At 36.2% G+C, this 25,915-nt stretch overlaps 1 protein-coding gene across 1 annotated transcript; it reads left to right on the top strand.

Moving 5' to 3' along the window:
* The first annotated feature begins 3,844 nt into the window (after positions 1-3,844).
* Positions 3,845-25,223, top strand: LOC139134614 (sodium-dependent proline transporter-like). The gene is made up of 14 exons (XM_070701542.1): positions 3,845-4,054; positions 4,740-4,908; positions 5,425-5,556; positions 5,945-6,173; positions 6,868-7,000; positions 14,343-14,477; positions 14,781-14,884; positions 15,309-15,433; positions 16,386-16,498; positions 17,173-17,304; positions 17,896-17,995; positions 20,003-20,103; positions 22,005-22,178; positions 23,082-25,223. Exons 1-14 carry the CDS (start codon positions 4,004-4,006, stop codon positions 23,400-23,402), a joined length of 2,019 nt encoding a protein of 672 aa, XP_070557643.1. The 5' UTR covers positions 3,845-4,003; the 3' UTR covers positions 23,403-25,223.
* The last annotated feature ends 692 nt before the right edge of the window (positions 25,224-25,915 follow it).

Raw genomic sequence — 25,915 nt, 5'->3', positions numbered from 1 at the left:
CAGAAACCCTACAGGGAAAAGTAAACATTGTTTTCTTCCAGAACAGCTGGTACATCCACATATGGAGCAACTTACAAACTTAACCAATTACACAAGGATGATTACACAAGAGATAAAGTTAAGAAATTTAACTGTGGTGAACTTGACTATTCCTTTCAAATCCTTACCTAACTTGATTGACATCTTAAACTAAAATACACTGCATGGTTAATTGCACACAAAAATACATCATGGGTGTACCATTTGATAAAAGGGGATTGTCTGGAAGATTGATGAGGAACATTATCTTTTTTATCCGATACATTGTACATTCTTTTTTTCCCACAATCCCACCTTTTCTTTTTGACAAACCTTCTGTGGCTGATTTTTTTATTGACATTTGTTTGGATTTTTTTCAAAATCTGCCAGGACTCCCCCCCCCCCTCCCTCCATCACTCTTTAACATTGAAAAAAACTTTGAATATATTTGTTGGAAACCAAACCTGCTGAAATCACCCCAGCTATGTTTTCTCATTATTTTTTACCGCATTTCAACACCAAATACAGTTTACCATTTCAAATGCTTACTGAATCACCGCATTATCTTAAACATAGGGCGAATGTCCCTGAAGCTACTATAGACATGGATACAAAATTAAGTATTTCCTGACTGTATGAAATCATCTCACTAAGGTCATCCTAGGGACCTGTTAGCCAAATATTAAAGCTGTCTGCCCAGCAGTTTTGAAAAAAACAAGCGACCCAATAGTCGACAGAGCTCTGCTGTGTTATGTAGAGAGCAACTTTTCGTGACATATGTATTGATGAAGAAGGTTGAGATCTTTGATAGCTCATTTCAGGATGGCCTGACCTAAAATGGCAAAATTAGCTGTAAAAATACAAAGTTGATGATTTCATCATAATTATGTATAAAAATGTATACCAAATATCAGAGCTATCACATGACTAACTTTTGAGAAACAAATATTTTGACCAAAAACGGCAAAAATTGACCCAAAAATACAAAAATTGAAGATTTCATCAAATTTCACTATATCACACTAAGAGAACCCCTAGGAACCTGTATACCAAATATCAAAGGCATCAGACAAGTAGTTTTTGAGTAAAACATTTTTTGACCAAAAATGGCAAAAATTGCACCAAAAATACAAAATCGCAGATTTCATCATATATTCTATATATCATATTTAGTTTAGCTGTAGGAACCTGTATACCAAATATCAAAGCTGTCAGACGAGCGGTTTTGATGAAATAAATTTTTGACCAAAAATGACAAAAAAATTCCTTAAAAATACAGATTTGCATATTTCATCACAATTTGAACAAATCCAAGTTGGGTTATCCCTAGGGACCCGTATACCAAATATCAAAGCTGTCTGACCAGCGGTTATGAAGAAGAAGATTTTTTACCAAAAACGCCTTTTTTGGCACTAATTTGCATATTTTCAACAATATCAAAAAATAAAAAAAGCATAATCATTTCAGGTCAGCCCAAAGTACTTACATGCAAATTTTTCATGTAATCTGCTCAGTGGTTATTGAGTTTTTCAATTTTGACTGTTTTTACATTTTTTCATTTAATTTGCATATTTTTGGCAATGACAACTTCATTTGAACAAAATCTCATCTACAGCCCATCATCCATGTACACACCAAATATCAAGATGAAATGTGCAGCGGTTTTGGAGTTTTTGATGTTGACGGACAGACATACAGACATACAGACATACAGACAAACATACATACAGACATTTCCCTAGCCTATAAGAATAGCTTCCATTGCCATATATACATATGGCTATGGGAGCTAAAAACCATCGAAAAAAGATATATAGACTTATAAAATCCGGCAGTGACATTAGGAATTCCAACAACATATGGGCATATTTGCCTTGTAGTAAATTTTAGTCCGCATGTTTTTTTATCGCGCACTTTGTACTCCCCTCTCTCTCCTTTGCCTTCCGCTCCGAAAGCAATGTGTGAGATTTCCATACTCATACTGGTCTGTGTGATCCTAATAGCCTTATCCACTAAATAACTTTTCTATCCATATAAGTTATTTGATGCAATTGATAAATGCGGTAAAAGTTCGCGGTATTTAAAAATTGTAAGTGTAACGAAGCGCACATATCCTTCTGTTAGTAGGCCCCTACTGTCACGGGGACCGTGGTACTACTGCTGTGTCTTTCTTCATGATAAATTGTACAATACCCATACAATATCAATGTCTCATTGAAAGGCCATGCACAAATTTTGCAAGAATTCGTAGTAAGAAGCCTACTTCAGTCATGACAGTGGTGGCGATGATAGTTTCCATGTCTTGTTCTTGTACGGTTTTCTATTGTAGATGTAGAGAAGGCAACGTTTCCAACTTTCCTTGTTCTTTGCCCTTCTTGTTCTCTTTGAATTTCCACTTTTAGGCCGTGGACATGTGAAACAACATGGCTGCAATAACCCTGCTTGCAGACGTTTTTTTATGGCTTCCTTTACATATGAAAAGTGTAGCCTATATCTATATTTTACGTTCGCTAAACTTGGATGGCTCCAGTCAATGTTCGGGCAGTCATCATGTTCCGGTGATAGAGGGGTACTGCGTGTTGTCGTCCTACAGAAAGATGTATGGGTATATGTCCCTCCCCCATGGGTCTCTTTTTCACTACCTCCTAACAACGACGACGACGACGATGACAATAACAACAGCAACAACAACAAACACAAACTAACATGGCTGGGTAACATAGAAAATGTCCTCAGGTATTAGAGAAACCTCTACATGCAATGAAATACACAATCATAATGTAATAACTTCTGTAATCATAATCATAAAAGTAATCATGACTTCTGGATGTTTCAATATTTTGTGAAGACGCCCGGTCGGCACAACGCAATGCAAATGTAGCGAACTTAAATATAAGGTTGACGACCCGGGGTGACCCTTCTCTATGAGGGTCTATTGATTGCTGACAATGGGTCACTCTTTGGAGATATTTTCAACTTGGGTAAACCATAACCCCATATCAATAGCGGGAGTAACCCCCCCACCTCCACCCAGCTATCTATTGAATGATGTAGGTCGCGAGGTAACGATCGAATGACTCGTACGATCGGATGACATGTGATAACAATTGTTACAAAGTAACATTCTTCATGACTGACTACACCGGGAAACCTCCATGTAATTGTCTCAAACCGGTAATGATAGCATTAACCCTTCTTAGCAGGGGTTATTGCAAGTAATGCTCAATTACTTAAATAATGTATTCATTTATGCAAAGACGATTCTATGGAGAATATCATCGGTCTAAAATTGTGCTTTATGTGCACCGGGATGGGTATTTAATAACAGCTCCGCCATGTGAAAATGTGAGCATCCACTACGGGGCATCACCGGAACATTATGATTTCATATGCGCATGTCAATAAGATGAAGCATTTTGGCGTGACAGTGAAATAGTCCACTGTCTCCTGATCATACAAGTTACAGATTTTCACTTTTGTTCAAAATCGCCCCTAGTAAACAGGCTGAACTCATGAGTAGCACCATGGTAGCACAACGCTGCAAATGAAAAGTTCTTAGATAACAGTGAGAAACTTATGGTCATGCAGCCAACTTGCTACACAAACAAGGTAGGCGTGACCTTGAACATTATCAACACAAAGGTGACCTAGTGGCAACCTTTCGCGGTGTCACACTTGCGCTTTTAATATTTGTTACGAGGGTTCTGGGTCCCAAGGAGTGGCTGAATCCCATGTCATGATATGGGATTCAGCCACGATCAGGACCCATGACTTGACGCATATGACTTCTGCACTTGTTTGAGTCCTATTGTAATGCAAATTAATGAAATTTGCATAATAAAAGTTAGCAGTGAACCTTCTCAAAACATCGACATCAGTTTGTCTCTCTTCCAGGTCTACTGTTTGCGGTCGAAGTTATCCGGGACAGCAACGTCCCGAAAACTTAGTGTGCAGTTCAACTTCATGAATCACTTATAACGTAAAGATGTCACAGTATTCGATCGACGAAAAGCCGGCGGTCAACGATGATCAACAGGTTGGTAAAGACGCTACGTCGACTTTAATAGCTTTTCAGTACGCGGGCCTAGTACGCTAACAAGTTCACGCATACTTTAACAAGCGAAAGCTAGCTGTGCACAATTTTTTATGCTCACCGGAGTCACCGTCCTTGAGTCACTTTTGTTCATCCTTTTGGTATTTTTTGTCTGTAGGTTGGGCATGCAACTGAGAGGGAAAGTAAAACACGCCATTAATTATCACGAATGTGAAAACTTACCTTCAACCCTGGAATAAGTGGGAGCAATCGTGCTATCGCACGTCGCATTCAATCAAAGAAATGACTGGGACTGTACTTGACGCGTCCCAAGTGATTGGTTTGCCAGTCTTCTCCATGTGTAAAATCTCGGCAAATCCAGAAAATAGTTGAACATAGCGACAGGAATTTAGTACACGTAGATACACCGTCTCAGCTTACTTATGAATTTTGTGAAGCATTTCTCGTGTGTTGATTTACAGTCAACCCACCCATGCGCGTATGCGGAGTGCGAATCTTACGAAAAGTTGAGGGCTTTACGAAACCTGCTCTGTAGAGATAGTAAAATGATCTACTGTACTTTATCATTTTATACTTTACAGAATTCACTATATAAGTTGTCTGTATCTCGAACAATTGTAAACTGAAGGTGCATTTCAATGATTACATTGTATGTGCTGTATTTTAGGGTCCGCCAGAATCTTCGGGTAAGGGCGGAATGTCCGGCGAGGGAGCTGAGAACGTTGAACGTGGTAACTGGACGGGAAAGTTGGATTTCATTTTATCATTAATTGGTTACGCTGTTGGTCTCGGTAACATTTGGCGATTCCCAGCACTATGTTATCGGAATGGAGGGGGTAAGTCTTCCTTCGGAGAATACCTTCATGCGAGTAGGCCCATGAAGCGTACTCTCCAAGGCCATCGTGGCTTTTCTGTCATATGCAAATATCTGAACCACTGTGATGAATAGAAGTCGTAAACAATACGCAGAGAGTGACCTATTAATTTATCAATAGACACTCCGATTATTATATGGCACTCCGATTATATTTATTTATGCGCCGCCGTGAAAACGATGTCAACACCTTCATCTCAATGCGTTATCCAGTGCTTAAATATTAGAAAGTGTGAAACCAAGGCTTTCCATTCTTTCCCGTGTCTTAGCAAAGGGGAGAGCCTGAAAAATTCTTTGCATTGCATGGAAACTATTAAAATGCCTGTCAATAAATCCCACTGCACTTGCAAGATGAAAATTACTGATTTGTTGATGTGGCAATAAATAAATAAATAAATAAATAACAAGAAATAACACTAATGATCTTTTAAACTTTTCTAACACTTATTTTACTTCACACTTAATTGTTCTATTGCAGGAGCTTTTCTTGTACCGTATCTGATAATGATGTTCTTATGCGGTATGACATTGTTTTTCATGGAAGTTGCATGGGGTCAGTTCTGCAGCGAAGGTCCAATCACAGCCTGGAAATTGTGTCCCCTATTTCGTGGTAAGATAATTTTGTACTGTGGCATGATCTTGGTAAACCTCAGGAGGTTAGGAAAAAAATAATGAAACCATAGCCATCAGAATTGGCGTTATCATATCTGATTGCTAATATGGTGAAAAAGCTAATGAAGAAAAGTTTGTTTGTTTCTGCCTTTGATGAAATCGAAAACATTTATCTACCCTCAGTATATCAAAACTCTTTGAGTCAGTCTGGACAATTCCTTGAGTCAGCTGAGTCACAAGTTCAAACATTGTGACTCAGCACATACCTCAACCATTCATGAATGTCTGCAGCATCCAATTTACTCATTGAAGATCTTTGCCACCATGTTTTCCAGATGGAATCACCTCAAATTATTGATATATGTTTCAATTTACTCATTTCCCAGGTGCCGGCTATGCTATGGTGGTCATCTCATTCTTGGTCAGCGTCTATTACAATGTCATCATTTCGTACACGCTGTTTTATTTCTTTGCGTCTTTCACCAAGGAGCTGCCCTGGAAAACCTGCGGAAATGACTGGAACACTGAAAACTGTATGGTTTTAGATGCAAAGGGAAATGCCACTTTTAATGTTTCAAGTGAGGATGTAGTCAGTCCATCCCAGGAATATTGGGAGTGAGTAACATCTGCAGAATATTCAGATTGCTGTCAAATTTCAATAATCAATTGCCAAAAGATATTTGCAAAATGTCTTGAAATGGTCTTTTACTTTGGGAAAATAGCTACAAAAGTAATCAAAACCCCTTGAGATTAAGTTCAGAGTTTTTATCTGAAATATAAATACCCTTGTACTTTTTCTGATGTGCAGGATTTTCCTATCAACAGAATGACTGCAAGTCGCTAAGAGTCTTATGCTGTATTTCACTTTGGTATTTATTAAAGAGCAATAATAAATTTTGTGGAAGAAGTTGAAAACAGAAATTAAAGATTAAGTGTGCAGATAGAAAGGTATTGAATATTTTCCCATGAACTAGAGACTTTAATTTAAGACAATGAAGAGGAGTATACGTGAAATGACATGGATTGATTTTATTAATCATATAATGATTAATAAAGATCATACATAAATTTGTAGATTTGACTTAAATTTTTTACATCTATGGAGTTAAAGTATACTTATTGTCAAGTCAGTGAGATACAATGTCATAGCCGATTGAGTTTACCACTGTATTTCTTTACACAACTTGATTTAATCGAAGAAAAACATTTCCTTTCAAAACTTGAGAAGTACCTCATGAAATGCAGATGTGTTTGATTTATTATGTCTGTTTGTCACTGAAATTGATTGAACTCCACTCTTATTTTCCAGCCGGTACGTATTGGATCTTTCATCCGGTCTTGATAACCTGGGAAACGTACGTTGGCACTTGGCGCTGTGTCTTCTGTTGGCATGGCTTGTTGTCTTCCTCTGTCTCATGAAAGGAGTCAAATCATCAGGCAAGGTAAGAAGTCATCAGTTCATTGTGTGAAATGACAAGTCCTATTTGTCAGACATCATCATTGAATCTTCAGATTCAGGTGTCTGTAGTTTCCTTGCCTAATCCACAGCATTGAAAACACAGTGGGAATAATACCAAACTTAAGAGGTAAAATTTCTCATGTTATCAGGGGCTAGGAAGTGAAATATGACTTCACAAATTGACCCATCAAATTTGATCATCCATGGTAAAAATTTGCTTGGATTTAGATATTAAAGTGGGTGGGCATGTGATTTCACTGGTAAATGTGATAGTGAAGCTGGTCAATGCCATCTGTGATAAATGACCTCCAGTGTTAGTTTGTCTACAGTCTCTCTAGAGGGATCGTGGTTTAAGCCATTGGGCCATGAAAGGTTGAATTTGATGAAATTAATATTTAGAGAAAATAAAGGCAAATGTTTAAACCCGAGGTGACATTGAAGTTCTACTCTTGAAAGGTTAATTGCACATTGTTAACAATTTTCTACAGAAATTTGATGGTTTCTTTGAATGTTTGTTGTAATCTGAAAGTATCTTGAGGTTGAATACTCAGTAACACTGAAAATTCAGACGGATAGACAAAGAGGCAGATAGACAAAAAGAAAAAAGAAAGAAATGTGGATTTCAAAAGATATCTAAGATTGTTGACCTTTGAAAACATTGTTTCAAAAAATAACCTGCTGTGGAAATCATTTGTCAAGTTACCCATGGGTGATGCAGTGTCAGCTAGATCCATTGACTTGCAAGTAGAAATATACAAAAATTTCATCATAACACTGTCATTTTCTTGAAACTTTAACAAAAGATTTTACATAAGCCATTCTGATAAATGTATGAAAAAGTGTTGTCAGCTTCTAACTTCTTTGAAGGCTGAAATTTGTTTTGATGTACTATGAGCCTCCTTAAAATCAGAGGGCATGGGGTATTAAGTCAATACTATATATCTCAAAGATTTTAATAAATGGGAACATCGAAGTTTCTCATCATTTTGGTATACTCATTGTCATCTACAACATAGTAATTTTAAAGACACACTACTTTTACCTTTAGATGTCCATTTTAGACCTATACCTGTATTGAAAACTTCAAACACAGTGTGAGTTTAGAGTGCAAAAAAATCTGAAATACAAACTAAAAAAAGTATTATGCAACAGAGAGCTGTACCACACAGTCAAAAGTAGACTGCTTCAAGCAGAAACTGTACACTTCTAAACTGATGTTGGATTATCTTTGAACAAAATTGAAATGGTGGAAGTATCGGTGAGAAAATGAAGAATATACTTTTATTGTTTAAAAATCGAATCATCAAAATTTAGCTGCCATTCAAACATCCACTGCGCTGGTCAAGTTTAATCTGCACAGTCAAGCATAGTACATTTAAATAGGCAAATTTTATCCTTCAACCATCAGACTGACCAATCATGAAGTGTGCTTTGCACCTTCAATATTTGTCAGTCGTCTTTACATCCATAAACTCTAATAGTACATGCAAGCACACCACTTTTTGTTCAAAAAATAATGCCGGAATTTTGATTGAATGTACATTTCTCCCAGGCAGTCTTTGTTGACTGTGGGAAAGTGGGCCTTTGTTGACAGTGGGAGTCCGTCTCTGAAACCTGTGTGTTGTATTCAACAATTGTCCAGTGTTATGCAATATGTAAATAGATCTCCACATGACTTTCTTTTTATGCACTGTCTGTACCCTGAATTTAGGGTTGACTAATTTATAAACTACATGTAATGGGTGACTGCAGTTACTTGTAACTTACTGTAATTTGATGGCAGACCCTGTGTCATATTACAGTAAGTGAACCTGACTTTAATATTAATGTATGGTAATTATAAAGGCATACACTTTGCCAAGAAACTTTCAGTTAAAAGCAGGTTTTTCTGCTCACAACACTCAATTGCAATATTCAAAGTTGCAAACTTGACCAAAAGGCATGCAATTCTGATGTTGTTTGACAGATATATAAAGGAGCACAAAGGAAGATGTTGAACAGATTTAATACATTTCAGTTTTCTAAGTGTATTATCCATTTACAACTATCCCATAGAAGGTCTATAGAATGAACCTAGAGGCCTAACAAGAGACTCAGTGACAGTAATGTATGTCTGTTTATAACTCTGTCTTAGGTATTTTATGGTTAAAAATAATTATCATGCACGACAATTCCAAAATGATATTTTTTCCTTTAATTTATGAAAATGATAACTTCTCTTATTTAGTGAGAAGCACATTCTTTTTTACTTTGTGCATTTTACAATTGGATTTTAAAATCTTGCCGGGCAAATAGTATAATACTTTTACTGGACTAAAAACTTCCTGTGAATCTCTGCAGTACAGTGGATGCAGCTTTTGATTACTAGGCTGCCTTTATACTGTTTTAACAAACTTTGGTAGTAATACATCTGGTATTTATGCTTTTTGAATTAAAAAGAGAAATGAGGATAAATATGTCTCCAACAGATACTGGCTTATCTGCAAATATTTCAAATAAAATACATAGAGCATCATTAGGCCAAATAAAAATGGTTGTGTGGTTCCAATTGTGTTAGCCTAGATTCCTTTTCCGTCCGCTTGACACTACCGTGGGGACGGAGGTACGGAGGCAAGCGGACGGAAAAGGAATCTAGGCTACAATTGTGTATGCTTTTCAAGAACAGGGTACCCTGTTTTTGCTGGGAATTTCCGTTTTTCAAAACAATGTAGTGGTGAATATTTCGTTATTGTCATATGCAGATATATAATGGACAGTGAAATTGATCTAAATGTTATCACACTTGTGTAATTGGTTTGTAAAGTTGTTTCAAAATTTACTACAGGATCGGTAACTTTAGTTGAGTTGCGGCAAACAACAGACGGATGATAGTGTTGTTTCACAGTAGGCTTCTGCTGTAATTGTTGATATAAAGCAATAAAGTAGACACTGAATAGTGTGTGTGTGTGTGTAGGGTAAAGATTTCCTGACTTTGTATTCCTGTACATTTCGACAACTTTCTCACTTATTATATCTGGCGTATATTCACCTCTTTTCCTGTAAATCATGATATTTTTTGCCAAAGAACTTCTACAATGCAAAGGCAACAAGATTATGACAACTAGACTCTGACTTGGCTGTGATACAATGTAACTCAAAGCAGCTTATAAGGAATGTACCGGTAATATGAGTCTGTGTATGTGAAGTGCACTTCAAAGTGTACTCCCTGGTGTGTGTTTATTATGGGTCCATAAAAGCTCTCTGATTTTCACCGCAGTTATAGCATGTCAGTGCAACTTCTGAGGCAAGTTTTGGAACAACTTTACAAACCAATTACACAAGTGTGGCAACATTTAGATCAATTTCACTGTCCATTCTTATCTGCATACCAGTGTAAAAACACGTTTCAGATTGGAGAGTGGTGTTTTATCACAATACAAGACAAGTTTTATGTATGTGTTTCAAATGTCATCAAAACTGAACTGACTGAATATCACAGTTCAGTTTGTAAAAAAATGTGGCAGAACCACTTTTGAAAACATGGCCTGAAACAAATCCTTATTGGGGCCTTACAAATTTGTGTACTTTTGTCAATTGAAGCTATATATGCTGAATGTTGCTGGGATGTTGAATATAAAAATGTTTTCATGAAGTCGCAAACTCTTGGTAATAATACCAGAGAATAAGAACTGGTTTCACGATAAGAAAGATGCTACAGAAGTGCTCCCTGATCGATAAGGAGACTTGAATCTTGAGACTATAATCTGTGAATTTAAAATCTTACGTTATTTGTTAGTTATATCGGTATTTGCTGGATTTGACTTTCTCCTGGTTAATTTAGTTTGGGGCATTGAAAAGCAGGCAAATACAGATGAGAAAATAGAATGTTGTGTGCTGTGTGCCACAAGTTTCTATAGTAAAAATTATGACTGAATTCTAAGCAAAATTTCTGCAAATTTGCAAGGTTAGATAGCAGGAATCATTGCACAATTGAGTTTTTAAAAAAATTATAAGCATGTTTTTTTCTATCTATGATTTGCTTCAAAATGATTTGCATGTGACAGCTTTCACAGAATACTATTGCTAGATCTGAGTGTACATAACACATTAAAATGGCTTGCATTTCAGTGAAAGAGATAATAAGAGCCAGTGTGCTATGTCGACAGAACAGTTCCATCATCTGTCGTATCTCATTTCATACTTTCTGTGCATTGCACGCTATTGATACATGTATAATGCTTTGTTGCCCTTGGTTGTCATGGTCATGCAAAAAAAGAAAGAAAAAAGCAACATTTTGATTGGTAAAGTACGTGTGCGTACGCTTGAACATAGCACAAATGCAGATCTGGCCATGCATAAATATTTCAATCGCAACTTAAAAAGCTTGCTAACATAGCTCATTGATTTAATGGTGAACAATTTCATGGCATAATTCTGTAATAGATATATTTATTATAAACAGTGGTTTGAAAACTGTGAAAAATTAAACTTGTTTACTTCTTGTTACAATTACAGCAAAGTATTGAGCCAGTTATGGGAAGGTACCTTCATTTATTTCTAGTATTTTTGTGATGTATTGTGAATGTATTTACTTTCATGTGTTTCTTTGTTATCTGTGAAGTATAAACTTGGGTATGCCCGGATATCAAGCAGAATTATTCTACAAATTATCTGAAAAAGGTTGATAATTCAGCATTCACAGTTTAAGAAAACTTGGATCAAAAGTAAATTGCCACACAGAGATATATCATACTGTACTTAGACAACATGTACAGTTTTCAAAAGTTTTCAAAGACTACTAAAAGGGACATTATGGTCATTGGAATAGTGCTCAAAAATCATATTAGTCTATAATGAAACCAGTAGAAGAACCTTGCACAGTACTAGAGATTTCCCACAATACATCACGATTTGTACCAACGTAGATTCCCCTGTGAAGTCTACCATGTCTCCCATGTGTAGACAAATTCCTGGACCACTTGTAAAAATTCTGAGAACGTACTTTTAAAAACACCTTTCTTCTCAATTCCCATTTTAAAGGATTAAGAAAATTGTGCTTGATTGAGAGAAGAGAAAGGATTTTTGTAAATTTTCCTATGATCGTGTCCTCAGCCATACAGAATAAAGTGATGGAAAGTAGGGAGACTAGTTGCACCTGTTTTATGAAACAAAAGGATATTGATTTTTTCCAAATAGAAAAGACAAAAGAAATTTACATGCTAACTATTTTCAGAGAATGACCCCTTCAGTTGGTAATAACTTGCTTCCCAAAACTGTGGCATTTGTAGTACCTGAAGAATGTGACTTTTATGGTTATTTAATGGTTTCTTTGAAATTTATACTACAATATTTCAACGTGCTTTTAATAAATATAATTAATCAATTATCGTGAGACTTCACATTATTGCTTTTATACAGAGCTGAAAAAGTTATAAGAAAACTAACGTCGTTGGTACAAATCGAACAGCATTGTGGGTAATTTATTGTACTGTGCCTTGTGACGGATGATGGATTATTAAAACATGCTTGTGACAAACAAAACTAATTTCAGTAAAGGGGAGAGACTTAATGTAGCTTTATATCATGCACAAATTCACATTTTGTTTGACTGTATGCCACAGCAGAGATCTTCAAACTTCTATGTACAGTAGGGGAGGGAGTCTGAAGTCAAACGCAATGAACCTTAAGCGCATGTTTTAATTGTCCATAGTCCCTTATAAATAGAAGAGGATTGAAGGGGCATGTACAACCAGCGTTTTTTTTTGTGTTACAGTATGTGTCTAATACTTCAGTTTTGTGGTGATTTAAGTGGTTGATAATGTATATTGTTGAAGAAATACATTATATATGAAAAAGAATCAGGAATTATGAGCACACATAATGAACAAGTCCCTTTTAATGTCTTGTTCAGACATACATTTCCTCAAAAATGAGCATCTTTCAAAATGAACAGATATAAACTGAATTGTTCATGTTGGTTTTTTTTTATATAGTATACTGCATACCCAAGTTTGCCAGACAATGTTTCATCAGATAATGTATGCATAAGATCACATTTTATCTATTAATTGCCATTCCCTTAGAATGATTTATACGTAACTTTGATGAAATTCATTGTTATTCGGTGTTCAACAAGACCAATTTCCTTGTCGCCATGACTTTGTTAATTAACAAAGAATTCATACATAGGACATGCAGTATTCAATGTTGAGTTTTATAAGAACTCTGGAATGTTGGCTTCATATTTTCTACACAATACCAGCACTGAGGTAATATATATGTACTGTGTTGCCAAAGTTACTGACGCACTGTAGCTGCAATATTTACAGCTTCTGACCCTGTACATCCTTTAGAGAAAGCGGGAAATACGCCCATTCCTGATATTTTATAACTGTAACAATATATTTTTCTTCACTGGTATTTTCCAGTATATACACCTTAATGTACAAACATAGACCCTAACATACGCTGCAGCTGACATGAATTAAGTTGTGTGTACTGATCAAGTGTAATACTTTCATCACATTCATCAGTCCTAATATGGATAACTATAAACTGGCTGAAATTCATATGACAATATGGGAATGAGTTACTCAAAATTGGAAAATATCATTGCATAATGGCATGTGTTATGTGTGACAGCCATGACAGACGAAATTATTAAGTCAATGCAGTATACACGACACATTCCCTCAATACTGACTTGATCACTATACCTGTGTTTGCAGTGCTACAATAGAATGCAAGTTGATTTATTTTGCAACACATTCCAATATGGTCACATTACAGATAAGGCACTGCATCGAGAATTTACACAGCCCATTGTTGATGAAGTAATTCAGCTGCAGTATCATTGTTCATAACCCCTATAATTTTGATGCTGGGAAATTTTTCACTGTCACAGATAAACAATTTTAATTGTGTCCATTATGATATAGTAGGCAGGAATTCTAAAGAGAAAATCAATTAAACTAAAAATTTCTTTTGGTTGAAATCAGTGAAACTCTAAAAAATAAATATGTGGGGTTGAATTCTTTAAGCTACCACACCTGAATTAATAGTACAATATGCTGTGTAATGTTCTGGCCTGAAAGTTTTGTGGTCTTACTGAAACTGATATCAATGACCAGTGATGAGAAAATAAAGGGTGGAAAATACAAGCATGCATGCTTTGTATTTGTAGGCCTATCATTTCACTTTTCATTTCATTTATATGAATTTAAATGTAGTATGCATGTTATATAATATGTGATATGACAAGGAATAACATCATAGTGGAAATTTAGCTTCCATGGTATTCTTTTCCATCAGCTGAAGATTTTTCTCTTCGTGATTTTGTTTTGCAGGTGGTGTATTTTACAGCAACATTTCCATATGTTGTTTTGACAATCCTTATCATCAGAGGTGTAACGCTGCCTGGATCGGCTGAAGGTCTCAAATTCTTTTTGATTCCAAAGTTTCATCTGCTGGCTGATGCAAAGGTAATGAATCGAGGTTGATGTATAGCAGTTATATTTCCTGTGAATACTAAGCATATACATGGTGCACAGAAAGATGTAGAATGCTATACTCAAAGGTGCCTGAAAAATAACTAATGTTTACAAACCAAATGTTTCTATCAATATGGCCAAAATGATGACATGGTAATGCTTTTTTTCATCTTCCAAGATTTGATGCACCATACAGCCAAAGCCTGCATTTATTTCCACAGTTTTCTTTCAATATGCATGCTGCTTTTTTTTCATACAATAGGTTTCTGTTGTTTTTTCCTCTGTTTTCTAAAGGTGTGGGGTGATGCAGCAGTACAGATCTTCTATTCATTGGGACCAGCCTGGGGAGGTTTGCTCACATTTGCAAGTTTCAATAGATTCCATCACAATTGTTGGAGGTAATGTGAAATGGCATTGATGACTTTTGTATTTTTCTCTGAGACTGAGAAATGAGCAGTACTAATGATCATTCATTTCACAGCTTGTTGTATTATGAAGTTCAGAACAGTTAGCTGATGAGAGCAAGTGATTTGAAAGTACATTATCACGAAACATGCAAGTGTTACCATCAAAAAGTACCAAAATCTAATTCTTTATTTGTTTGTTTCATGATCTACTCAGATGTGCTCCATACATCATGGTGCTTGAGAGATTTTAGTTACTATAGAATAAGTGTGAAATTGCAAGTATATGATGGAAAACACACCATTACCATCAGACAATCCTTAACTGTTACAAATTGTATCTATAAATAATTATTGGCAATATTTTGTTTTGCAGTTCTGTTTTTTTCATAGATTGTTGCTTTGTTTTATTTTACAGGGACTCTATCATAGTGCCATTAGTAAATTCTGGCACCAGTATCTATGGTGGATTAGCCATTTTTTCTGTGCTGGGTTACATGGCTCATTCCATTGGCAAGCCAGTAGATGAAGTGGTCACATCAGGTGAGAATATTATCATGCTAGAATTTATTCAAATCAGAATGATAGTGATCAAAGCACAGGAACTATGCACTGCTGTGCATAGGGTTATTTTGTGTAAGAAGTCACTGCAAAACCCATGAAGGATGGAATTTTAAGAGAATTTCAGTATCTACTGATTACATGAATTTTAACTGTAGATGTAGTGATATACATGTTTGAATATGGCAGGCATCAAAAGAAATAGATACAGTATTCACTGAGAAACATTGGCTGGTCTGATGTGTTAATGGACATGAACTGTACATTCACACTAACATACTAGCGGTCAATTAACGGAACGTACGTCTGTGAGAATGTATGTTCTACAGTTTGATTGTAAGGTTTAATATTCAAGACGACTCTGTATGGATGAAAGCTATAGTTTTCTGCTTTTATTGCGCTTTGTCTTCAAAATATATTCTCTGGAGAGAGATGTTCTACTATTCAGCCATTTTGCATACAATGGTCCATTACTTACACTGATCTGTCCAAAGTAATGTGACATTGTTTTTCTCACACAGTATCATGTATGTTGTGATCATCGAAACAAATCTTTCTGTTCAATTGTTGGAACGGTTTTGTTAACATGCATCTGAAAATATTGCCATAAGAAATGACACTATAATATCATAATGTCTGGAAGGAATCTTGGCCCATATGCAAATTCATAGATCTCTTGTTTGGCCTGACGATGGCTGAGTGGCCATTTAATCCCTCCCCCTAAGGACATGTCTGTTTGAAAACCTTTGGACCATTGTGCAGTCACCTTGAACAGGTCAAAAAACATATTAAATGTTTTTCTATCTTTGTGCACTCAGTCACATTTACATGGTTAACTGTTAGCCAAAAGACACACATACCAAGGTAGTTTTCCCTAACAACGATGTGAATGGCTGATAAATAAAGTTACTAAATGTACTTTTGTTGTTGTCAGGTCCTGGGCTTGCATTTGTTGTCTACCCAGAAGCGCTGGCAAGAATTCCGGGAGGTCCATTCTGGTCGATTATTTTCTTTTTTATGCTGTTCACTCTGGGCTTGGATAGCCAGGTGAGATAATGTGCACAACAGACTTGACCAGACACTGTTGTATTGCAAGCTTGTTGTGCTTTGTTTGGTTAAATAGTTGAGCAAACAAAAGTTGGACTGGTCACAATCATTAGAGACTCAAACAGTCTACAAACACATTTCAGTGTATAAAAAGCAGGAGAGAGTGAGACTCTTGTATTTGTTCGATGCACTTTTGAGTACCTTTTTTGAATTATTTGTTTAGCACACATGTTTTTCACAGTAGCAAGACAGTGAGGTGTCACTCAGCTGCTTTGCGCAAGTGTCAAGTGTATAGTGATAATTAGTATATGATATTATCATCAGCTAAATTTACATCAATTTATATCAGTGGTTATCAACCTGTACAAGCAAGTATCATGGGAATTTGATAATATCACTAATAAAAAACTATGATTAATTACAATATCTGGTCATGAGTTTCAATTTTTAAATACTGTACATATGAAGTGTAGATTACTGGTGTATATACATCAAAGTATTTTAACAATTTTACCAACTCATGTGAAGTGTTGTTCACTGTTGTACTTCAAAAGAGATGATTGCATGTATGCAACTTAATCTATGGCAAATTCATTGAAATCTCTGAAGTTTAGAATTACAGAGATAGAATTCGCATGAATAAGAAGTGTTTTTGTTTAATTTGCTTTTTACAGTTTGGTATGGTAGAAGGTATTTCAAGTGCTATAATTGACAGCTTTCCAAAGTATTTACTGGCCAGGAGGACCTATTTCATTGCAGGATTATGCATATTAATGTATCTACTTGGACTTCCCATTGTAACTCAGGTAAACTTTTCATTCAATGATCAGCTTTTTTGGATGCTAGATACTCCATTATAAAGATGTCAAATCACTGAACGTTCTTTTGAACTTTTTCCTCTCTCAATTATAATTTTTTATAAATCAATGCTATATGTACAAAACTTTCTGTACGTTCAATAGTCTATGAGTGATGGATCCAAATAAGCGATATCTTAGGAACACATATTTACCACTTGGGATCGTTGTCATGTAGAAACATTACGCCTCATCACCTGAGAAACAGGATGTTGTACCAGGCTGCATTGTACTGGGCTGTGACACTCACAATACACATACACACTACAAAAGATGGAATATTTCAAAGTTATGAAACAACTAAGACAAACAATATAAGGCTACTTTTACAGAATAAATCTTTCTGACATAAAATCAGTAGTGCAAACTGTTAGAGAAAAATTAAACAAAAGTTTGACTTAATTTTCACAGCAACCAAAAGCTGGTGCTAGAAAGACAGTCAAGTTAATCAGTGGATTAAACTTTCCTGACACTTTTAGCTTTGTGTTTTCATGTTGAAATAATCCTAAAAGCAGATTTCACTTTTTTTTGTAAATGCAGGGAGGTATGTATCTGCTGACTGTGATGGATTGGTATTCTGGTTCCATATCTCTGCTGGTGGTCTCCTTCTGTGAATGCCTTGTCATAGCCTGGATTTATGGTAATTTTATGATAATCATCCAAGTTTGAGGGAACTTTTTGATTGGATGGATGAAAGTATCCACTGGCCAATCAAAGAATACTATGATTGATCTTATCATGTAGATTTTTGCATTGTAGTTCATGTTGACAAAACAAATTCGGCTATAGTTATGTAAAGGAAGTACATGTACTGAGAGTATCTGTATGTTTCATAATGCTACATCCCACATTGAGATATTTAGGTCAATCCTTTACAAGTATGTTACTTCTAAAGAACATATTGGGCAGCAATCAATGTTCTTATGTGATAATCTCTATTACTATAATTGCATAGGTAGAATTTAAGGATACTTTTTAGTCCCCACGGACACCGTCCGGGGGGACTTATAGGTTTGGTCATGTCCGTGCGTGTGTGCGTGCGTCCGTGCGTGCGTGCGTGCGTGCGTGCGTGCGTGCGTCCGTCCGTTCACGCAGATATCTCAGAGATGCCTGAAGCGATTTCATTCAAACTTGGTACAAGGATTACTTCATATGTCATACAGATGCACGTTGATTTGTTTTGTGATACGATCCAATATGGCTGCCAGGCGGCCATTTTATTACGATTTTTTCATGTACAGAGCCATAATTCAGGCATGTTTCATTTGATTTTATTCAAAGTTGGTACAAGGACATTGACCAGTGTCATAGATGTGCACGTCGATTCCTTTTGTGATACGATCCAATATGGCCGCCGTGCGGCCATTTTGTTACGATTTTTTCATGTAGAGAGCCATAACTCAGGCATATCTCAACCAATTTCATTAAAAATTGGTACAAGGACATTGACCTATGTCATACATATGCACATCAATTTGTTTTGTGATACGATCCAATATGGCTGCCAGGCGGCCATTTTATTACGATTTTTTCATGTACAGAGCCATAACTCAGGCATGTTTCTACAGATTTTATTCAAAGTTGGTACAAGGATATTGACCAATGTCATAGCTATGCACATCAATTTGTTTTGTGATACGATCCAATATGGCCGCCATGCGGCCATTTTGTTACGATTTTTTCATGTACAGAGCCATAACTCAGGCATATCTCAACCAATTTCATTCAAAATTGGTATAAGGACATTGACCTATGTCATACATATGCACGTCAATTTGTTTTGTGATACAATCCAATATGGCCGCCAGGCGGCCATTTTGTTACGATTGTTTCATGTACAGAGCCATAACTCAGGCATATCTCAACCAATTTCATTCAAAATTGGTACAAGGACATTGACCTATGTCATACATATGCACATTGATTTGTTTTGTGATACGATCCAATATGGCCGCCAGCAGGCGGCCATTTTATTACGATTTTTTCATGTACAGAGTCATAACTCAGGCATGTTTCTACAGATTTTATTCAAAGTTGGTACAAGGACATTGACCAATGTCATAGCTATACACATCAATTTGTTTTGTGATACAATCCAATATGGCCGCCAGGCGGCCATTTTGTTACGATTTTTTCATGTACAGAGCCATAACTCAGGCATATCTCAACCAATTTTATTCAAACTTGGTACAAGGACATTGACCTATGTCATACATATGCACATTGATTTGTTTTATGATTCGATCCAATATGGCCACCATGTGGCCATTTTATTACGATTTTTTCATCTCCTGAACTACAACTCAGACATGTATCAAGCGAATTTATTCAAAAGTATTTTTATCACAGACCTAATGAAGAGGACTCTATCCTCTCTTAGGACCTGTAATCAAAGCACCCATTAACAAGTGGGGACTGTGTCATCAACGATGACTTGTTCTATCTTTGTAGTTTCGAGATAGTTTACATCTGACAGTACCAAAATCACAGTAATTAAAAGATCTCTTTAGAGTAATTTATAATGGGCCCTTTACAGATGTAATTCACAATAAAATTTAGCATGTGATTTACTCTGAAATAAATCCTGACTAATCCAGCAACTATTTATCCTTGTTTTTAAGCTCTGTTGACGTGCATGTTATTTCAGGTACTGACCGTTTCTATGAAGATCTTCGGATGATGTTGGGTGATTATCCCAATCCATGGTGGAAGATTTGCTGGAAATTCCTGACTCCCCTAGTTATAATCGTGAGTATGGCAAATCTCCCTGAAATTCCTCACTCCCCTTGTAATAATTGTGAGTATGGCAAATCTCCCTGAAATTCCTCACTCCCCTTGTAATAATTGTGAGTATGGCAAATCTCCCTGAAATTCCTCACTCCCCTTGTAATAATCGTGAGTATGGCAAATCTCCCTGAAATTCCTCACTCCCCTTGTAATAATTGTGAGTATAGCAAATCTCCCTGAAATTCCTCACTCCCCTTGTCATAATTGTGAGTATGGCAAATCTCCCTGAAATTCCTCACTCCCCTTGTCATAATTGTGAGTATGGCAAATCTCCCTGAAATTCCTCACTCCCCTTGTCATAATTGTGAGTATGGCAAATCTCCCTGAAATTCCTCACTCCCCTTGTAATAATTGTGAGTATGGCAAATCTCCCTGAAATTCCTCACTCCCCTTGTAATAATTGTGAGTATGGCAAATCTCCCTGAAATTCCTCACTCCCCTTGTCATAATTGTGAGTATGGTAATCTCCCTGAAATTCCTCACTCCCCTTGTCATAATTGTGAGTATAGCAAATCTCCCTGAAATTCCTTCACTCCCCTTGTAATAATTGTGAGTATGGCAAATCTCCCTGAATTCCTCACTCCCCTTGTAATAATTGTGAGTATGGCAAATCTCCCTGAAATTCCTGACTCCCCTTGTAATAATTGTGAGTATGGCAAATCTCCCTGAAATTCCTCACTCCCCTTGTAATAATTGTGAGTATGGCAAATCTCCCTGAAATTCCTCACTCCCCTTGTAATAATTGTGAGTATGGTAATCTCCCTGAAATTCCTCACTCCCCTTGTAATAATTGTGAGTATAGCAAATCTCCCTGAAATTCCTCACTCCCCTTGTAATAATTGTGAGTATGGCAAATCTCCCTGAAATTCCTCACTCCCCTTGTAATAATTGTGAGTATGGCAAATCTCCCTGAAATTCCTGACTCCCCTTGTAATAATTGTGAGTATGGCAAATCTCCCTGAAATTCCTCACTCCCCTTGTAATAATTGTGAGTATGGCAAATCTCCCTGAAATTCCTCACTCCCCTTGTAATAATTGTGAGTATGGCAAATCTCCCTGAAATTCCTGACTCCCCTTGTAATAATTGTGAGTATGGTAATCTCCCTGAAATTCCTCACTCCCCTTGTCATAATTGTGAGTATGGCAAATCTCCCTGAAATTCCTGACTCCCCTTGTCATAATTTTGAGTATGGTAATCTCCCTGACTCTTACGGTACTTGGACCACGAGGCATTGGAGTGGGTGGTCAAGATCCTGCCATTCAGATTTTGTCTTAGCGTTCAAATATTGACAAATCATTTCTTTTGGCTTCCATGCACTTTGTATACTGTTATTTGCCCAAATTTACACACTTTTCTACTGGCTGACTTTAATATCAATATTTCTTTTAAATCATTATGGCTGTAAATTTTTTTATCATTTTGTATAAATTAATGCATTTTCTTTCTTTTGTTGATAAACCCTCATAGTCCTAGTGGTCTATCCCTTGAGTATCAGTTCTATTATTAGTGCAAGTTGAAAAATATTAAATCTAAATTAAAAGTGGTATGCTACAATAATCTAAGTGTGTTATTTTAAGGGAAGCATAGGTACATATACCATATAAATGTAGCAAAACAATCTTCTCTGATTACAGTGTTTTTCTGTACAAAATATGATAACATTTGTTCATACAACCTCAAAATTTGATGTGAAAGTTATACAATACTTGAAAGACATTTTATTCACCTGCATGGCAGGATTGCCCTATGTGCTGATGGGCCCTAGTTTATGTTGAGAATAATGTCCTGGAATCACATTTTATTATGCCATTTAACTGTTACACAGAATACTAAAGTCTGTTTTGACATGATCTCTTTGCAGTTTATCATAATCATGATGTACATTGAGTATGTGCCTGTGTCGTATGGAAGCTATGTTTATCCAGCAGCAGGTGAAGTGATTGGCTGGTTGTGTGCTGGAGCTTCACTAGTCATGATACCACTATGGATGGTCATCGAATATATTGTCAATTCTAAAGGAAACACTTTCCTTGAGGTAAGCTGAGAGTGTGTGCCAACCATCGCTGTATACCAGCAACAATGTCATTGGCTAATACTAGGTATGCGAATATTTTCATAATCTGCATGTGATTGGCTTGTAATTTGTATGCAAATTTTTCGATAATCTAGACACAAACATTTTCAGTAGCTGTGACATTGGCGGTTAGGTGAGAGGATTTGTCGATACTGAAAATAATAGTCGCGCCAGCGGCTTACTGACTACGCATGCGCATATTCATAATATACTATGTGACTAACCGGAAGTGTACCCTACCTTCTTGGGCGCCGCCATGTTTTTTTGAGTACTCGTAAATAAACAAATACAAAACGTGCAAATTATTATTTTATAACATGCCATTTATAAAATATATCTTTTGTTAGGCAGTTAGTGTTATTATCCACCTTGTCGCTGATACAAAATATCGTTAATATCACGCATGAAAAATAGAAAATGGGAGAAAACTGACGTCCATACGAACAGGGGCATACGCAAAGAATGCTGGGATTGAATTTTAGAAAAACGCCCCCTTTGTCAATAACTAGATTCAAAAATTGCCAGTTTTTAGACGGAACGCTCTAGTTTTCAGCTTGCAAGTGGAAGGTGGGCAGTGCAGTTACCATTGCAATGGTAACGATGGCATAATACGTCCCTTGTTTAACATAATAGGCTGTGATGGTAAAAATTGCTAATCTTAACCCCTGGCGCGACACCAAGGGCTGAGCCCTATATAATATTAAGCAAATAAAATGGTCATTCATATGTTTTTTGATTGTTACTTTTTTTGAATTAATAATGGAGTTTAATAGAGAAAGTAATGATTTTCTTAGTATTAGTAGTATTGCCCTGGGAAAACTTCAAGGAAAATGATTGATATTATGAAAATTGTTTCCATCACAGAGAATCCAGTTCCTAATGACACCAAGTGATGACTGGGGGCCTGCACTGGCGGTTTATCGCACCGGTCGCTACGCTGACAAGAATGCACCACAGACGACAGACATCAATGGCACCATGGAACTGGTCAATCCTACAAAGGTGCCCACGGTGGCTGCTGCTGTACCACAGACAGACATCAATGGCACTGAGGAACTGGTCAAACCTACAAAGGTGCCCACAGTGGCTGCTGCTGTACCAAATGGAATGGCACCACAGGGTTACATCAACCAAGCCATGACACAAGAACATCCAAAATACATAGAATACGCTACAAACCTGTAATTCCAAAATCAGTACCCTACAGAACTCCTGGCAGCGACTTCCAAACAGCACGCAGATAACTCAGTAATGCTGAGTCACATTTTATCATTGTACAGAAAAATAAACTTTTCACATTGAAAAGGTATTGAGTCTTTTATTACAGATCAAGTTGTCTTGATAACATATTTCACGATTTTTACTCTACAATTCCTGACAATATCTGTGTACAATATCTGTGTACTATTAAAATGAGATAAAAAAAATTGCCATTTTTCCCTCTGAAACCACCAGATAAAAACAATCAAATTTGAAGACTGTGATTTCAAGAATTCAAGCATGTTTCTAAATCCTGCAAATAGCTGCACTTGGAAACCACATCTGTTCAGTTTAAGAAAATCTAGCAAATAGATATCTTAGAATTCTGTTCAATCATTGGTCAAATCCTATCTGAGAAGGTTGTACATTGAGGGCACTATTGTGCATATCAGTTGACATGATAATGTAATATTGTCAACTTACCGTGAGTCACTGCGTAACATTTTGTTGAATTACATTTACTTACTCATGGGACAACAGCTGTACATTTTAATCATATTTGCATAATATTTTGTCCTGAAAAAACTTTTTAATGTACAAAGTATTTGTCTTCCAATACATCGCTGTGTTATGGTAAGTGAATGAATTGTCATTAGGACACAGAATTCTGTTGATTATCAGAAATGACACTAACATACAGGCTGTCTTCAGATGTTGAACTCTGGGCACTTTTACACAACTTTGAGAGTAGAGCTTGAAATTTTATTTCCCAAACAACATGGAAATTACCCTGGGTGTTACAGCCATTGCAACATTGATCAACACTTTTGGTGTTGTGGCGGACAAAGTCACAGTCTATTGTAGATTTTTTGTTGATTTTGTACAAGAAATTCATTACACTAGTCAGGGCCTTGATACAAAATGACTGAATGATCCAAAACACACCAATGTAACAAATGATAAAAAAATTTCTGGTATCCAGCAGAAATAGTACAGGTATGTCTATTGTTCAAAAGGTTGATTCGACTCGTAAGTGGAAAAGTTTAAAGTAACCCACACTAAGGCTTTGTTTACATGTACTGTACACATTACCAAGGGTTCATGGCTAGTTATTGAGTATTGAATGAAATAGAAAAAAAAAAGCCAAAAAAGTGACTAGGTCAAGACATTCAAAATTATCATGGAAGTCTAGATTACTGTGACATCCCACACTGTCACACATGTACACAGTAACTAATAGATCAAGTCGGTAAAAATCACCAATTTTGTGTATCATGGTAAGCAATGTGTGACTATTATGTTCGTATGTTTTCAGGGTTTTAAAAGATGATGTCTGTTGAATGTGTCACATGTGACGAGTTAATCCGTTACTTTTCCTGATCAACTTGATGTGATGATAAGGGAAGATGAACTTGGCAGTAAAAAGGTCAAGATTTGTTGGTTTCTCCCTTTGTCATATCAGTCTTCACACCTCAGTGCCAGTCTTTATATCTGTGAGTTCATCAGAAATATATCTTACAATCTTCATAGGGGCTGATCAAATAAAGCATTTTTGTTAATTCATCTTGAAATATCATTTATGGTCAGTTGTCCCAGAGAAGTTACACAATACCATATTACATACAGATATAAGAGAATTTAAGACCTTCAAATTCTGTACTGTTACTGGTACTATTATAGTGAATAGAATGGTGTACATATATTTTACATTTCAAAACTTGGTGCTTTACAGTCTGGCACTCTTGTGTTGTGAAGAAAGGTAAGCAAATGAGTTATACATAAAAATTTACCAATTGTCTAAAAACATATGTATTTTTGTATATACAGCACAGTATGTCTGTGATTTTTATTGTGTAGTAGTTTTATGGAATTCCAAAGGGTGGTCTAGAGGATATTTTAAAGGCCCAGTAACTGTAAGGTTTTTCAGCTTTTTGTTGCATGTGTCAGCTACAGTTTCTAGGTCTACTTCCCACAGTGTGTTGAAATACCCAGTACTCAGCTTGTTAACGTTGACTACATAGTATTGTGTGTCCTGCATTGTTTGTTTTGATGGTTGACTTCAATCTGAACTTGGCTGTCGATGATGACCATGCATGTCACACACTGACTTGCTGCATTGACAAACTGAAAACTGGGTATTTCAAAATGCTATAGGAAGTAGCATAAGAGACTGTATTTAAGGCATGTAAAAAAATGCTGAAAAAATTGTAAACAATTACAGTTGCTGTAATTATACAAAATATATCATTTGGCATCCTTCATCATATTTTACTATTCCAGACTGAATTATCTTTTGACTTTGAGAAATCAAGCAATGAACTTTGTCACAAAAAAGAGTGCCAAAATACTAAATGATATTCTCAGTTGTTATACAAATATTATTATCCAGATTTGTCTAAATTTTTGAAATCATTTGGAAGTTTTTTAAATCAATATTCTGACAGCTGAGTACTAGAGATACACATATATAGAAAGTGTAGGAATTCCAAATCTAAGGC

The sequence above is a fragment of the Ptychodera flava genome, chromosome 6, assembly GCF_041260155.1.
Source record: "Ptychodera flava strain L36383 chromosome 6, AS_Pfla_20210202, whole genome shotgun sequence".
In the NCBI taxonomy this organism is placed as follows: Eukaryota; Metazoa; Hemichordata; class Enteropneusta; family Ptychoderidae; genus Ptychodera; species Ptychodera flava.
Note: the sequence above shows the minus strand (reverse complement) of the source record. Positions and strands in the feature narration are given on the sequence as shown.

Coding starts and splice junctions, on each gene's coding strand:
- LOC139134614 (XM_070701542.1), top strand. CDS start 4,004: ATGTCACAGTATTCGATCGACGAAAAGCCGGCGGTCAACGATGATCAA. Junction 14,885..15,308: donor TTCCATCACAATTGTTGGAG/GTAATGTGAAAT, acceptor TTTATTTTACAG/GGACTCTATCATAGTGCCAT. Junction 16,499..17,172: donor CTCTGGGCTTGGATAGCCAG/GTGAGATAATGT, acceptor TGCTTTTTACAG/TTTGGTATGGTAGAAGGTAT.